This window comes from Lactuca sativa, chromosome 2, assembly GCF_002870075.4.
Source record: "Lactuca sativa cultivar Salinas chromosome 2, Lsat_Salinas_v11, whole genome shotgun sequence".
Classification (NCBI taxonomy): domain Eukaryota; kingdom Viridiplantae; phylum Streptophyta; class Magnoliopsida; order Asterales; family Asteraceae; genus Lactuca; species Lactuca sativa.
The window spans coordinates 188,714,510-188,733,015 of NC_056624.2; the positions used below are offsets into that span (position 1 = coordinate 188,714,510).

Below are 18,506 nucleotides of genomic sequence, written 5' to 3' on the forward strand. Positions count from 1 at the left end.
TAAGTGAGTTGTACCTATCCTATCTTTAGTATAGCTTATGTTTCAATATAGTATTGTTATTAGGACCTTATAATGAGTATTTGGGCTATTATTATGGGTTATATAAGTATTGTTTAACGTTTATATAATAGTAATAATAGCTAGACTATTAAATTAGTCTCGTCAAGCGTTAGACTAAACCCTAGGTTTTGCCGAAGGAAAAGTGTGTTTAGAGTAACGAAGTGCTGTCCAAGCGCCGAGTCACCACCTACTCAGGTGAGTGCATAGTTACTTTCATCTTAAATAGATATGAAGTATTTTGCATAAATTACGTGCTATGTGTGCATATTATCTGAATACTTGTTGTCTATGCTGGATGAATGATTTTATACATGTTTTAAATGATTTAAACTGTATATTTATTTTATACCTACAAATATGTTGGGATAAAACATGGGTAGATGAAATAGTTGGTGTGTGATGAAATAAAATAATGAGAGATAGGTGATGATAGGAAGGTGATGATAATTAGGTGAGGATAGATAGGTGATGATGAATCGGTGATGTAGGATACTACAACCTTGTCCGACAATTTGGAGATGTAGTCATCTACCATAGTATAGATGGCGACCACAGACTATTATAGACAACCCCGTAGAAACACCAGCAGGCTCATAACCTGTAGGTGATGAATTACGAGTTCAGGCGATGTTGTAACCACGTATTCATGTGATGATACTCTAACCCCCTTACTATGAATTACGAGTTCAGGCGATGTTGTAACTACGTATTCATGCGATGATACCCTAACCCTTGGTGGGCACATATTGAGGGAGTAATCCCTGAATCAATATTGTCTAGGCGATGTAGGCGATGATCCTTAGGGAAAGTCCTTAGGAACAAACATAAAAGGAGATGCGATGTAAGGAGATGAAAGGTAAAATATGATGTAGGAGACGACCCTTAGGATAAATCCTTAGGGAGGGTACTTAGGAATAAAGAAGATAATGGGGATGGGTAATTGGGTTAATTGTTTGATGATTGAACATAATAATTATATTATTGTGGGTTGAAAACCCTATGTACTCACCAGGTTTCCCAACCTGACCCACTCAGTTTATTTATATCACAGATGTTGTTATGAAGTCACATTACACTAAGAGATTAAAGAGATGTAGATCACTAGTGTAAATAAATGTAAGTTCTGTTTATGCTTATATTTTTGTATTGACGATGACATCCCAAACGTTTTAAAATGAATAAAATACGTTTCTTCGAAAATGTTTTGATAACGTATTTAACATGTTTTTCTGGGAACAAATTCCGCAACATTTTTATGAAAATAAGTACTCTGATTTTTACAAAGCATAAACAAAATCGGTCTTTTCTGGCCGTGAAAATGGGGATGTCACAGTTGGTATCAGAGCATTAGTTTAAGCGAACTAGGAATATGGATTTATTTCTAGACTTAAACATAGAATGCTAAGCGATGATTGTGAGGTGTGAGCACTAGCTTATTTTAGGAATTATGCCTAAAATGCTTTTATGTGCTAAATGCTTTATGCCTTATATGTTGTTATTTATTCGGATCTATGGTCTGTTGCCGACCGGATCTGGAAACCTTATGTGTTTAGGATTCTAAACGTACGACTACAATATTAGAACTAGCATGTAAATGTTTCAGAGTGATAAGGATGATTTAAACGTCAATCCTAAATAAAGATCTAGATTTACCTTATTCGGTGTATAGATAAAGATGGCAAGGACCCGTAGCGGAAACGTGAATGCAAATGAGAATAGGAATCAACCCCCGGTGATTCAGCAAATACCTGTCGTAGTAGAAGATGTACCTGAGCCAATCACCATGGCTGGAGTTCAAGCCATGATTCGGGCTATGCTAGCTGAACAAAGGGAAGAAATGAGACAGATGTTCCACAAAAATAGGGACGAACCTACCATACATGCTGAGCCGACCGAGCCGATTCCTGAGCAATATGAGGAATGGAACTACAGCCGCCAAGTGAGTCAAGTAGGGACTCAATGTGAACGAAGGGATGGCCCGGAGAGGAGAAATGACAAGGATGGGCGAATGTACAAGAATTTCTTAAGTGCAAGACCACCAAGTCTCTCAGGGAGCCCGAAGCCTATGGAAATTATGGACTGGATCTCCGAGATGGAGATGGTGTTTGAGAGTTGCGACTGTAGCAACAAGGAGAAAACCGTCTTTGCGGTCAGACAACTAAAGACCAGAGTCTTGAGCTGGTGGAAGCTATTGGCAGATACGATGCCCAAGGGAGAAGCAAGCAAGATGTCTTGGGAAGATTTCCTAAAGCAACTGAAAATGCAGTACTGCTCTGAGCAGGATCTCCTAGAGATCAACAACGAGTTTCAGAACCTAAAGAAAGGAAAACTAAGTGTCACCGAGTACGCTGCAAGTTTTACGGAGAAGATGAAGTGTGTTCCTTACCTAGTTTCAACGGAACTTTCCAAGGTCAATAGGTTTGCTAATGGATTACCAACAGACTTTGGTCCAATGGTCAAACAAGCAACCACTTTGAAAGCCACCATCTGGGCAGCCAAGAATGTTGAGACCCAAATAAGGGAAAAGGGTCTGGAGAAAGCTGAAGTTGGTGAAAAGAGGAAGTTTGAAGGATCCTCAAGACCTGATAATAAGGGAAAGTTCTCGAAGTCTAACCTGGACGACCGAGGGAATGGAGCCAAGTGGTGTGAGAAGTGCAAGAAGAAGCACTTCGGAAGATGCGATGGAGAAGTGGTGTGCTATAAGTGTGGTAGGACCAGTCACTATTCCAGAGATTGTACATTCGACAACAAGAAGTACTACGAATGTGGAAGTAATGGGCATATTTCAAAGGACTGTCCAAAGAAAAACGAAGCAACAAGACCAAATGCACCGCCAAAACCAAGGGCATTCCACATGATCCTCGACGAAGCAGAAAACCATGCGAGGAATCAAGGATGAGGACTTCATATCTGAAGATCAAGTTATGTAGTAGCCATAGTATCGTATGATGTAGCCTATTAGAGGCATAGTCTAGGGCAAACTTGAACACCTATGTAATGATTTCGAGAAAGAATAAAGCCCTCGTTTTGTTATCTGATGTGTTAAATTGTTATGTGATTTTCCTGTATGGTGACTTGGAGACTGCGAGACAATACTTGGGACGAGTATGAGTAGGTGTGAATGTAGTAGAGACCTATACTACCGGAAGCACAGGACTCACACTTGGATCAGGGAAAGTCACAAGGTTACCAAGAAGCCAATAACTGATTTCGTTGTATTCAAGAATGTCGTTACCATCATTTCGGTAAATGACTAAGAAGACGATTGTTATTCTGACCCTAGTGGTCATGTCACATTGAGTCCGACTACGATGAGTAGGTTACGTGGTTCAGAGAACCAAGTTTGATGTAGCGTCCGACTTAAACCAAACGATTGAAATCAAAGCGATCAATAGAAGTATCACGCTCATTGTTAAAGAAGTTGGTAGCTAGAAATGCTACATGTTAAAATGTGATTATATCACATTAGACCATGAAGGAAGGCATATTCCATTCCGGAATTTGACTTTAAGAGACCTAAGTCTAAGCGTTGCAACATACGATGATAGGTCATTAGAATATGACACATCGATCCATAATAGTAATAAAAGAACTTATCTCAAGTTCGTATCCAGTGAGGATCGAGATTGTGATTTGAAGGTCATAATTTGGAGTCTAGCCTGAGGTAGAGAGCAGGTGCACGATCGAGTACTGCTTACAGTCAATGAGTCTAAGAGATAGACTTGAAGAAATATAAAAGTTATAATTGTTATCTAGGATGAAGAGATGACGTATGGAGTCATTATACGATCCCTGTTTCGTTGATGATTCCGGGACGTAATCATCCTAAGAGGGAGATAATTGTAACGCCCGTAGATCTGGAATAGTCAATTTAAAGGCAATAGGGGTCGAAAACGACTTTTCGACAAAAGATTTAGAATAAATAATCTTAACCAAGTTGTAGAATATTTCAGAAGGTTTCCGTACATATAAAGAACGCCGAAATCCGAGTTATAACGAAGAAGTTTTGACCCGTCGAAGTTTTACGGCAAAACCGGCACGACACCGGGAGACGTAAATAGTGAATTTAAGATAGATGGCCATTTAGCCTTAGTAATCTAAACCAAAGTTGTAGTATATGTTAAACCGAGAACATCCATAAAAAGAACGCCCAAATCTGACTTTGTATGAGGAAGTTATGATTTTTCTAAGATTCGGCTTAGCAGTGCACGACCCGAAACTCGAATTTTAGTTTGAGCGGTTTTTGGCTTACGCGACCTAAATGAGAGTTGAAGATCTCATTAATAGGAACTCAACGGTAAAAAGATAGACGAAAACGAAGTCCATATGAAGGAGTTACAAATTCTTCGCGGTCATTTAACAGTCTAAACGCCTCCTACTGTTAAATTTAAGACCGGTCAAGAATTAGCCGACGGGGTCTAAATGAAAGTTGTAGATCTTGATTTTACCTACGCGTTGAAAAAAAGAACGTTGAAAACGGAGCTCTTATGCGAGAGTTATGATTTTTATAAGTTTAAAGGCTGATACGCGATAGGGGTGACGTGGCACCACCAGAATTGGACATGTGGCACCACCAGAAGGCCACCACATGCCCCAACTCGGCGAGTAGGTCCTCCTACTTGGCGGGTCCATCAGGATTTCACACTATAAATAGATGTGTCGGGTTCCATTCATTCTCACACCTTTCATCTTCCACTTTCTCTCTCAAAACTCTCTCTCTCTCTCTCTCTCTCTCTCTCTCTAGCTCCTATTAAGCCCCCTAAAGTCTAGGTAAACCCCCTAGCACCCGAAGGAAACCCCAAGGCTCCGGAAGTCCCGAGAAAAGAGCCTTTCGGCTCGGGAACGCTGCTCCAACGAAGCCCGGTTTTCGAGAAAACCCGTTGTAAGTGAGTTGTACCTATCCTATCTTTAATATAGCTTATGTTTCAATATAGTATTGTTATTAGGACCTTACAATGAGTATTTGAGCTATTATTATGGGTTATATAAGTATTGTTTAACGCTTATATAATAGTAATAATAGCTAGACTATTAAATTAGTCTCGTCAAGCGTTAGACTAAACCCTAGGTTTTGCCGAAGGAAAAGTGTGTTTAGAGTAACAAAGTGCTGTCCAAGCGTCGAGTCACCACCTACTCAGGTGAGTGCATAGTTACTTTCATCTTAAATAGATATGAAGTATTTTGCATAAATTACGTGCTATGTGTGCATATTATCTGAATACTTGTTGTGTATGCTGGATGAATGATTTTATACATGTTTTAAATGATTTAAACTGTATATTTATTTTATACCTACAAATATGTTGGGATAAAACATGGGTAGATGAAATAGTTGGTGTGTGATGAAATAAAATAATGATAGATAGGTGATGATAGGAAGGCGATGATAATTAGGTGAGGATAGATAGGTGATGATGAATCGGTGATGTAGGATACTACAACCTTGTCCAACAATTTGGAGATGTAGTCGTCTACCAGAGTATAGATGGCGACCACGGACTATTATAGACAACCCCATGGAAACACCAGCAGGCTCATAACCTGTAGGTGATGAATTACGAGTTCAGGCGATGTTGTAACCACGTATTCATGCGATGATACTCTAACCCCCTTACTATGAATTTCGAGTTCAGGCGATGTTGTAACTATGTATTCATGCGATGATACCCTAACCCTTGGTGGGCACGTATTGAGCGAGTAATCCCTGAATCAATACTGTCTAGGCGATGTAGGCGATGATCCTTAGGAACAAACATAAAAGGAGATGCGATGTAAGGAGATGAGAGGTAAAATATGATGTAGGAGACGACCCTTAGGATAAATCCTTAGGGAGGGTACTTAGGAATAAAGAAGATAATGGGGATGGGTAATTGGGTTAATTGTTTGATGATTGAACATAATAATTATATTATTGTGGGTTGAAAACCCTATGTACTCACCAGGTTTCCCAACCTGACCCACTCAGTTTATTTATATCACAGGTGTTGTTATGAAGTCACATTAAACTGAGAGATTAAAGAGATGTAGATCACTAGTGTAAATAAATGTAAGTTCTGTTTATGCTTATGTTTTTGTATTGACGATGACATCCCAAACGTTTTAAAATGAATAAAATACGTTTCTTCGAAAATGTTTTAATAACGTATTTAATATGTTTTTCTGGGAACAAATTCCGCAACATTTTTATGAAAAGAAGTACTCTGATTTTTACAAAGCATAAACAAAATCGGTCTTTTCTGACCGTGAAAATGGGGATGTCACAAGCACGAACTCCACCACTGATCATTACCAAATAACCAAAACCAATTAACACCAATAATTACCAAAATACCCTTGGAAGTCAACTGGTCAACCCTTGGTCAAGTTTAAAGTCCTCAGTCAAAGTCAACCTTCCTGGTTGACCCTACTCACCGAGTCAACCCGTTGACTCGTCGAGTTCCTATGCTCAGAAACTCCCATGTCACGCTCAACTCGCCGAGTCAAACAAGCTCTGAGTCCCTTCCTGCTCAACTCACCGAGTCGTCACTCGACTCACCGATTCACAGCTCAACCAAAAAGGTTAGGACGTCTCGACCAGACTCGCCGAGTCCGAGAACAGACTTGCTGAGTCCAAGGAAATCTTCGATAGACTCGTCGAGTTGTTCTTCCAACTCGTCGAGTCTATGCACATATTCATACAACTCGCCGAGTCCACCCATGTGACTCGCCAAGTCGCTTCAGTTCTTAATCCATACCGTGGCTTTCTACTCTATGCAACAACTCCATATTGTAGATCCAAGCTTCTAGGGCATGATTATCACGTAAAGTTGCAAACTTTACGTGTATGCAAGGCTCTAGGGGCTCTAAATGACCAAACTAAGCTTCCAATGTAGCTTTACACCTTAGGAGAGTCTCATCCTTGCAAGAACTGGAAAATTTATGGGCTTAGGACTCAAAAGAGATTCAGATCTGAAGTTTCAGCTTCAGATCTAGCTTCCATATTAAAATTCCTTAACCAAGGAAAGCCCTAGCCTCCACATATGAATGATTCTAGAAGAAAAGGTTAAGATAACAACTTATTACCTCCCAAAACGTGCCCAAACTGGAGTGGGTTCTTGATTCACACGAAATCCTTGGTGCTAGCCTCTTGATCTACAAGTCCTCTTCACAAAGTTCACTCCTCAAAGCTCCAAACACTTCTCCAAGCTCACACTCTCGGATATTAGGGCTTCTGGTACTCTCTGGGGGATTAGGGGTCTGGGTGAAGGACATAAAGTCCTTTAAATAGGGGGCAACCCCGAAGATTAGGGTTTTTCTCATTCCAGCACCAACTCGCCGAGTCCAGCCGCCGACTCGCCGAGTTGGTCACTTTAACATACGACCAGAACCGCGAATCGACTCATCGAGTCTACCCATCGACTCGCCGAGTCGATCTTCCTTATTTACACTAAGAACCCTGAACTTGCACTTCTGAACTCGGGGTGTTACAATTATACCGTATCAAAGCCTGTCCAAGTTGGGTAAACGAATCCATCGTCCATATCACTCCAATCAAATACATCAATTTTGAAAACTGTCGGCACAACATTCCACCAAGCATCATCCGCTCTACGCTTTATCAACAATGAGATCCACATCATTATGTGCCAACAATAAAAAAATTGCATTAAAGTAAGTGTTGTTATTAGAAACATAGTACGTAATGAGCACATAATTATATAACTTACATCACATTCCAACCAGTCTGCATGACTATCTGCATATAAACGCTTCCAAAATTCAATCTTCGCAATACCAGTAAAAAACGGTGAACAAACAACAACTAACCTTCATATTCTTTATATAGATTGTGTACTGTAGGTTCTAAAAGATTGTCCAACGGTGATGGATTTTGTCGTGCAACACCTTTCCTCTTCAATTGTATCCATATGGACTTACACCATATGGACATAACTTTTTGGCACATAGGACACCTAAGAGGTGTTGCCACCGACATTTTGTATTCATCCATTGGAATCTCTTTTACACTGTACGATTGAATACATGGAGACGGATGATCAAGGTCGTGATTCAATGGTTGTTCGGCTATACCTGACCCATAATCATGCTCCCACATGTCATTATACTCCGTGGTACCAACATCTTGCATGATAAGTGCTTGCACGATTCCATAGTTTTTAATTGTAACGTCCCAGAAACACGGTCCCGAAAATTTCTTTTTAATTAATTAATAAAAACAATAATAACAGATCATATCGTTCATAAACAAGAGTTGTTATATCAAATCAGAGTATCATCACAAAACATGTTCTTTTATCAGAGTATAAGCCTCCCAGGCTAAAGCTTCTTGGTGTGTGCGATGCAGTCATCCCGAGCTCCTCCCTACGCTACCGGAAGTACCTGAAACCAAAACTGAAAACTGTAAGAACGAATAGTTCCCCAATCTACCGCATACCATACATAATCACATACTGCAAACACTGGGCCTAGCTTACTGTATCGGGCCCCGCCTGGCATCAGGCCTCGCCTGGCATTAGGCCCCGCTCGGTATACAAATCTGTTTCTACCAGGCCCCGTTTGTCTTCGGGCCCCGCCCGCTACACACATACAACAATAACAAATAAACATTCTAACGTAATCACTACACAATAAATGCTAGCCTCAAGGCCCCGCCTGTTGGTCCCCGCCCCTATTCAGCTACTAATGAGATATGGAACCCCATCCATACTCAGCTAGTGATGAGATACGGGCCCCCGTCCACACTCATCCCACCTACCAGGCATATAGAAGTACCACAAAGACAACAGGTATAACTACACATACACTACTGCATCGGGTACCACCCGACATTGAACCGTAGCTCGGAAGCATACATATAAACCTTCCTCGGGCCTCGCCCGACATTGGATCTAAATCCGGTATTCACTAACATACATAAACGGGCCGACATTGGTGCCTTAGACCTGTTCCTACCAGAGAAAAATCACCTCGCAAAGCTGACCGTAGAATCCTGCAAATAACCCCTCGCTGATAGCTGGCAGATCCCCTAACTTCTGATCCCTCAACTCCCCGAGATATCAATACCAACATATCACTTAGTCCAATTCAAGAACCCTTCATAAGACAGAATGACCATTCTACCCCTAAGCCAACTTGGTCCATAACTAAGGTCCAATACTAAGGCCCAAAACTAGGTAAGCTTCCCAAGCCCACTAGTGGCCCACTAATGGCCCAATTTGCTAAATCGGGCCCAATCCCTCTAATGGGCCTTACCCTAAGCCCAAACATTTCCTTGGCCCATATTATCAAACTTTTGATGGCCCACTAGGGCCCAAGAAGCCAAAACATAGCCCAAACCGAGGCCCAAAGATGCAAGACCCAAACTGACAGATTATGCGGGGCGTACATTCCCATACGCTAAGCGGTGCAAACGAGCCGAGCCGAGCCCGAGCCAGGCCAGGCTCGGCTCGGGCTCATTTAAGTTATATGAGGCTCAAGCTCGAGCTCGGTTCGATTCGAGCTTTCTTTTACTGAGCTCGGCTCGAGCTCGTAAAGAGTTATACAAGCTCGGCTTGGGCTCGGGCTCGACTCGTTTTTATCAGGCTTGCCTAAATAAGCTTAAGCTCGACTCGAGCTCGTTAAAAAGCTCGTTTACTAATACCCAAAATTCATAATTCCCCTAATATATTTTTATTTTAGTATATATAAATAATAATAAATAATATTATATAAAGGCTCGTTTACGCTCGCGAGCCTAATCGAGCTTTGTGACATAGGCTTGAGCTCGAGCTCGTTTAATAAACAAGCTTAATATTAAGATCGAGCTCGGCTTGGGCTCGTTTAAAATCGGTTTCGAGTCGAGCTTTTAACGATCCGATCTCGAGTAGCTCGCGAGTAGCTTCGCTCGTTTGCACCCCTAGGTGTGTACGTTGGGCGTACCTGCATGTACGCTCAATGTACTCCCCCTGTTAAGTCACTTTTCCATTAAGTGCTTAATACTCTACTCCAGAAGCTACTAACACAGATCCAAGTCCTTCTCCGTGTCTTAATCCATAAAGTCGCTGACTTGGTGACTAAACTTGGCCCAACAAGTCCAAACTCCCAAAAATGATGTATTACTTCCATGAAGAGGGCTAGATCTCATGCATGAAACCATTAAGACATTCAAGATAGAGACTTTACTACTTATGGGACCCTTTTAGCTCTGAGGGTGGCAATCCTAAGCTTACAAATGAGATTTCATCATAAAGGTCCATTCTTTGGACTAAAAGAGTCCATAAACTCCTCCTAAAAGAGATTTAAGAGAACAATCATCAAGCTCAGAACTTTATACCTTGAAAGAGTCTGGAAAGAGGCAAAAGTCCCAGATCTACAACTTCTCCTTTGATCTACCACCTTGCTTTGCTCCTTCCTTGCTTGGAAAATGGTTTTATAACACCAAAATGCTCACTAATGGCCACCAAAGCTTCAAGAACACTCAAGGGAGGATTAGGATTTCGTGGTGGCTGTCCAAGGGTGAAATGGAGGCTGACCCTTGAGGCTTATCATTCTTTTTATAGTGGCATGCCCTAAAATTTAGGGTTTCTGGACTCTGGACGTACACTGGGCGTACCTCCTGTACGTTGGGCTTACGCATAAGGCACCCGCGACCATTTCCTTTTATACGTTGGGCGTAACCCAGCCTTATGTTGGGCGTACTCGTGCGCTTACCACCTTGCATGCATGGTCCTTCTTTATCATCTACTTCCATTAAGGTCCAATAACGTTAATAACTTTAAAGTGCCATAACTCCATTCCAAGTCCGTTTCCGACGAACTTTATATCCACGAAAAGGTGGCGAGAAGCCTTACGCTTCTAGTGATACACCCCGGCCCAAAACCTCTCGAATAAAACTAAAAACCCATAAAAGACCAAAATGCCCCTAGCGTTGGCCTCTAATATCCATAAACGGATACTTTCAGAACAGGGTGTTACAACTCTCCCCCACTTAAACTAGACTTCGTCCTCGAAGTCTCTCCTTACTAGCACCCATCTCCCCATCAACTGATATGTGGAACGCAACTGATGATTCTACACACGAAACAACATTCCCAATATACTGATAGCTAACTCGGTCTTCCATTCTGAAGAAGACGAACTTCAAACTTCCACAACCCGAAGCTACTTCGCACACAGGAACCATCATGATAGACACTTCTGCGCGCACACAATGCTGCCTCTTGCCTTCTTTCCAAAAGAACGGGGACCTCCCACATCCAAACCTTTCTGTCCACCATTTGAAATACCGGAATCCCTTCGGTTATTGAACCCAAGCTCAAACTCTCGGTCGCTCCCAGCGACCTCTGAAGAAACTTCAGCCAGCTAAAACTGCTCTATCTACCTTGCCACTCTGGTTCCCTAAGTCCTGGGATCCTCGATCCTCTAAGGATCTAACTTGGCCCTACGATCTCAACCAGGTCCCACGTGCGTTGCTGCAATCATACGGGCCTCGCCCAGGGGTCTCACCCAACTACATCTCGGAGTGGTCTCTCCTGCAAGTCTCACCTATCTTGGGCTATGCAGGCCCCACTCCATCCTAAAACTCAACGAACTACCCTCTCTATCGATCTTCATCATGCTAACTATGAGATACGGGCCTCGCACACACTCCGCTAACTAGGAGATACAGGCCCTCGCCCACACTCCTCTAACTAGCTGCTAACGAAATGTTACGGCTACCCCGCAGTCTCACTACTCTTCTGTGACATCCCTATTTTCACGGCCAGAAAAGACCGATTTTGTTTATGCTTTATAAAAATTAGAGTACCTCTTTTAATAAAAATGTTGCGGAATTTGTTCCCAGTAAAACATGATAAATACGTTATCAAAGCATTTCCGAAGAAAAATATTTTTATTCATTTTAAAACATTTCGGATGTCATCGTCAATACAGAAACATAAGCATAAACAGAACTTACATTCATTATCACTAGTGATTTATATCTCCTTAATCTCTTTGTGTAATGTGACTTCATATCAACACCTGTGATATAAATAAACTGAGTGGGTCAGGTTGGGAAACCTGGTGAGTACATAGGGTTTCCAACCCACAATAAATAAGTTTATTAACTTTATCAAACCAAACAAACCTGATTACCCGTTCCCGTTATCCTCACTTTACGTCCCTAAAACATCTAACACAAGGGACCTAGTGTAAGGACTTCCATCGGGGTGACAACACATGCTTCGGGGGTTCCTCACCAATTCATGTCAAATAAGGCAACCATGTGGGGGATGGAGTACTGCTGGTGAGCACACAGTTCAAATAAACACCTACAGGTTGCGAGCCTGCTAGCGTTCCACTGGGCTGTCTAGAATAGTCCGTGCTTGTCATCTATACTCCGCTAGATGATTGGATCATCAATAACATCTATATCGAGGCCTCTCATTATTTTATTTGGTCACACAGCCACTATTACATCTACCCATGTTTTACCCAACAAATTTTGTAGATATAAAATACATATACAGTTTAAATCATTTAAAACGTGTATAAAAATATTTCACCCAACATAGACAGCAAGTATTCAGACAATATGCACACATAGCACATAATTTATATTAAATACTTCATATCTATGTGTAAGATGAAAGGGACCATGCACTCACCTGATAAGGCGGTGACTCGGTATTCGGACAACGCTTCATTTACTTTAAAATAATTTCCTTCGACGAAACCTAGTATTATTACCACTAGATTTTAGTCTAATATTTACCGTGACTAATTATTAGTCTTATTATTATTATTATATAAGCGTTTAAACAATACTTTCCAACCACTATGTACAAACAGGGACCAGACATAAAACACCGGAGGGCAGGACCATTTTGGCATATAACACTTCTAAAATCCAACAACCCTATGCGGCCCTTTAAACCAAATTCCCCGTACCACGAGTAGTTAAAAAGATAATATAACGACACTTATATAAGTCATAACAACAACTCAAATATTTATTATAAGTTCATAATAACAATACTAATTTTAAATATAAGTTATATTAAAATAGGGTAAGCATAACTTACTTACAAGGGGGTTTTAGCTAGGAGTCGGGTTCTGCAGGGGCAGAACTTCGTCGCTGAATCTTTCTAAGAAAGATTTGTGCAGCGTTTCAGCGCTCACCTTACTATACTAAAACTACAGAAAGAGAAGTCGAATCACGAGGGACTGAAATGCTCGGGGATAAGAAGATAAAGACTCTTGATTCAAGAGAATGGTGTAAGAAATATGAGAGCTCAAGCCTCTTTACAAAAACTACCCTCCATAATTACTTAATGACCTTATAGTTATATAAACGACTAAACACTCCTTCATAATACTATTTTAAATAGATTTAACGATATTTGTACTAAACTAATGTCGAAAGTACTCAACACTAGTCTTATAATAACCGCATCGTCGATACCTTTCTAATGATATAATATATACATTTGTGTGTGTGTATATATATATATATATATATATATATATATATATATATATATATATATGTGTGTGTGTGTGTGTGTGTGTGTGTACGTATATATGATTTATACTTTATTTTAATACGTAAATATGCTATTATAATTTGTAACTCGTTCATACGAACTCCATTTTTGACGTTCTTTATATCCATGCATTGGTATTTATGAGTACTAAAAACTTTCATTTAGATTCCGTCGGCTAATTCTCGACCGATCTTAAATTTAACAGTAGGAGGAGATTATACTGCTAAATGTCCGCGTAAAATTCATAACTTCTACATATGGACTCCGTTTTCGTCTATCTTTTTACCATTGAGTTCCTATTAATGAGATCTTCAACTCTCATTTAGGTTGCGTAGGCCAAAAACCGCTCGATCTAAAATTCGAGTTTCGGGTTGTGCACTGTTAAGCCAAATCTTAGAAAATTCATAACTTCCTCATACGAAGTCAAATTTAGGCGTTCTTTTTTTGTATGTTCTCAGTTTAAAGTATACTACAACTTTTGTTTAGATTTCTAAGGCTAAAAAGTCATCCATCATAAATTCACTATTTACGTCTCCCGGTGTCGTGCCAGTTTTGCCGTAAAACTTTGACGGGCCATAACTTCTTCGTTATAACTCGGATTTCGGCGTTCTTTATATGTACGGAACCCTTGAGACGTATTATAAAACTTGGTTAAGACTATTTATTCTAAATAATATTTTGTCGAAAAGTCATTTTCGACCCCTATTAACTCTAACTTGACTAGCCTGAATCTACGGGCATTACATCTTCCTGACTAAACTTGCACCCTGCCGAGAAAATCTCCCACCTGGTTCCCACCCATGTATCATCTATCGTGAAAATCTGAACTCAATGTTGGGAAGTTTGCCAAACTCCCAACTCGCGTGCTCCTCTTATCCAACAACCACTGGGGCTGTTTTCCTTTCTAACAAAGTTGCGAACTCATCCCAATTTGCTCTTACTCCTGCTCCTGACCTCTGGGATAGTTCTCCCCCACTTCGATTCGACTAGATCCCTACAGATCCCAGATTGGGAAGGATTCCCAATCCTTCTCTCCATCTAAAGGGTCGATCTGCTGACATCCAACACTTACCACCGCTAACGCTCCAACCAACCAACACCAAATCTGAACCACTCTTGAAGACTAACAGGACACTTCCCGAACCCCACTCACACATGCTACAATGACTGCATCCCAAGAACTGGCTCCAAAAAAGAGGGGGTACTGCTATGAACTACCGCCCGAAAATCCAGGGTATGCAAATGGCATATGATCCGAACACGAACATAAATAAAATTCTAACATACATTCACTAACATAGATGCGGTACCATAACAATATGATCATGAATAAAAGTTGGCAGGAATGCAAAAGATACATACCTTCAACGTCTGGTGCTGCTCGCGTCTCCACTGTAGACAACTGAAAAACCTTGCTCCCCACTGCAGGTGCCACTGCCCGGCGTTGACGGCCGTCGGTGTTCCTCAAAGTCACAGGAGCAGGTGCCATCACCTTTCCTGCTGGAAGTAAACTCGGACACTAGGCCTTCTTGTGGCCCCTTTGATTGCAATGGAAACATATCAGGTCTGATACTTGAGTGACGGTAGCAGTACAATCCCTGTTGAAATGACCAGTCCGGCCACACTTGAAGCAGCCAGAATCACCCTCACTACCACCCCTACACGCACCCTCATGCGTCTTACCATACTTTCCACAACGACTGCGGACCTGATAATCCATGGTGCTCACATTCGTCCCCTTGGGTCTCTTGCCTGAACCTGCGGCTACATGCATCTCTTCCGGCTTCCTCTTCCTGAGGTGCTCCAGATCGATCTCCCTCTCGCTGGTCTAAGCAATCATATCCTCCAACGTCTTCCAGCTGGACCTGCTCACAAACTCCCTGATGTCACTCCTCACCATCTCGTGATATCGTGCCTTCTTCATTTCCTCGTCCGCAACATACTGCGGAACAAGAAGAGCCCTTTGCCTGAACTTGGCGGTGATTTTTGCCACTGTCTCAGTAGTCTGCTGGAGGTCCTGAAACTCCCGTGCTAAACGTTGCACCTCAATCATTGGTGCAAACTCGGCCCTGAACCTGGTTGAGAAATCACTATGCGACATCATCCCCAATGGCATGACCAACCTCCTCCCACCAATCCCATGCTCTGTCCTTCAGAAGACAGGAGGCAATTCGGACCTTGTCCCCCTCGGGGCACCGGCTCGTACGGAAAGCGTTGGCAACATCAGCCAACCATCTGCTGCTAGCAATGGGGTCCCTAAACCCATGATAATCCAGAGCTTCACAAGCTCTGAACTCTAGGAATCTCAGCGAACGCACTCCCATTATGGTCATCATCTCAGTGCAGAAGGCCCCAGGCCTCTCATCCAAGATCTCTAGTATGCCCTCCTTGACCGTACCAAAGATCACAGGACTCTGGGCTAGAATGCTACGTGTAACCTCGACTGATACAAACTCCGTCATCCTCTCCTCGAGCTGCTAGGCTCCTGAACCCGAGCCTGATCCCTCTCTGGACCTAATGCAACCTTTTATGCAGCCTTTTCTAAAAAGTGTTGCATATTGCTGAAATATTTCTTTAAAGAAGTTTTTCCAAGCTTTTGCAATCAAGGGGTGTTTTTCAAGTAAGAGCTTCTACAACAACATTAAAATAAATTTTTTGGTCCCTTCACTACAAGAAAAATACCCTTTAATGACGCGCAAACAATGACACTCTCTGATATACGTTACGCATTTTCGTGTGTCCTTAAAAATAATGTCAGCTTTCCAAAATTTGAAGGATATAGGATACGCATTTATTGTGCGCGCTAAAATTAATGTCCAATAAAAAAACACGGAGGGCACCTATGATAAAAAGTGTGTCCTTTACAAATGTCGCTTTATAATTTTTACTAAACGCGTGTTTCTAGGAGTCCTTGATAGGTAAGGGGGGAAAATGAAATCCCCCAAAATTTTGAACATCCGCCTTCCTCTTCCTCTGTACTCTCTACACCCGCCAGATCGATTTCATTCTCTCCCTTCCTTCTCTCTACAAACCCCTTCCTCTACGATCGACTTTCACTCCTTCTCTATGCAAACCCTAATCAGACATAACGCATTTGCAATGGTAATATCTTCTTTCACAAAATAGACGATTGACCGAAGAACTAGGGCTTTTGATGAATCATGCATTACCAACAACGATAGCTACCCATCATAATTTGTGTTTTCTCTCGGACTCCACCATTCCAACATCGCACCACAACAATGATTCCAGCCACGAATCAATAGTTTTGAGTTTTTTGGCTTCAATTTTGAAGGTACGTAGACATGATTTTAAAGTTCTGAACTTTTTTCTTTCCTATGCTACCACTTCCCCCCTTTCCTTTTTATTTCACTCTCCTTGTAATTACCAATAAATTGAGATAGAGAGTCGGTCTATCGATTAATCAACCATGGTGGATGATTTGGTGTAACTATCACCTGTTATAGTTTTTTGAATTTTTTTGTTCGAACAATGCATGCCAACTGTTCGTTGAATTGCTCAAACGAAACTTCCATCACAAAAGATGAACCGATGGTCTACTTTTTTGTCCAGATTGCCCAGAGAGTGAAATATTAGCCGTCGGGATGGCACCTTATGCTCATCTGGCGGTTTATAAAGTAGTTTTTGGTCTAGATTGGCCATAGAGTGACATCTTAACCGGGCTTGATGCTGCAATAGCTGATGGAGCTGATGTGATATCAATTTCTATTGGAGAAGAAAACATGCCTTTTTTTCAAGACAGCATTGCAATAGCCTCATTTGCAGCTATCCAAAAAGGAATATTTGTGAGTTGTGTGACAGGGAATTCAGGTCCGTTCAATGGCACTGCAACAAATATAGCTCCATGGGTTCTAACAATTGGTGCTAGCACAACTGACAGAAAAATCAAAGCCACAAAAAAACTAGGAAATAATAAGGAATTTGATGGTGAATCTTTATTTCAGCCAAAATGCTCCCCTTCTTCTACACTTTTACCACTCATATATGCTGATTCTAATGAGTAGTTAGTATGATTTGAATTGAACCTCCTTCTTCCAATCGACTGGGCGTGTGATCAAAAAGTTTCGAGGTCACGACAGTGAGGTGTGTAATTTCCCTAACAAACCAATTTATCAATCACATAACACATATTTATAATTTCACAATCATAACACCATTTTTGTGCAGGTGAATGCAGTAAAGTTCAATGAATATTCATCTATTGTTGTATCAGCAGGGTATGATCGTTCCTTACGTGCCTGGGACTGTAAATCTCACAGCACTGAGCCAATTCGGGTTTAGCTTTCTTTCCCTTTCCCTTTCCATTTTCTACATCTACGTTTGTACTAAGTTTTTTTATATATATTTATATTATCAAAAGTTGATGATAGTTTTAATTGATTCACAGATCATTGACACCTTTCTAGACAGCGTTATGTCTATCTGTTTAACAAAAACTGAGATTATTGCTGGAAGTGTTGACGGAACTGTACGGACATTTGACATCCGGATTGATGGAACTGTTAGGTCATGGCATGTGAGGCCAACTCTTGTCTTGAAGGATGACAAGTAGATTGAGTGGTCTAGTTTGAAAGGACTCCATTCTTCTGAGGTTAGCTACTATCTCTTTTCCCCATTTATTTGGTTTCTTAATTTTTTTATATAAAATATGTATATATATTCCTAAAGGCTAAATCCAATCCTCTCCAATCTACTAGAAAACCACTAATTCCAACGATTGTTAGAACTTTAGCTCAAAAGGACAAATAAAAACCCTCTCTTAGTGATAAACAGTGTTGTCAATAGCGATCATAGCGATCGCTATAGCGAATAGCGAGGCGATGCGATGGTATGTCGCTATGTAGGCTGTAGCGAGGAAATAGCGACATAGCGATGTTTTTTTTTCAAATTGCAAAATTGATAGTTGAAACATGTTTTTAG

At 41.1% G+C, this 18,506-nt stretch overlaps 1 protein-coding gene across 1 annotated transcript; it reads left to right on the top strand.

Annotated features, from left to right (window-relative positions):
• Positions 1-17,057: 17,057 nt before the first annotated feature.
• On the top strand, positions 17,058-18,138 carry LOC111889439 (subtilisin-like protease). Its single transcript, XM_023885588.3, has 4 exons — positions 17,058-17,120; positions 17,231-17,434; positions 17,754-17,861; positions 17,974-18,138. The coding sequence occupies exons 1-4, from the start codon at positions 17,058-17,060 to the stop codon at positions 18,136-18,138; spliced, it is 540 nt and encodes a 179-aa protein (XP_023741356.3).
• The last annotated feature ends 368 nt before the right edge of the window (positions 18,139-18,506 follow it).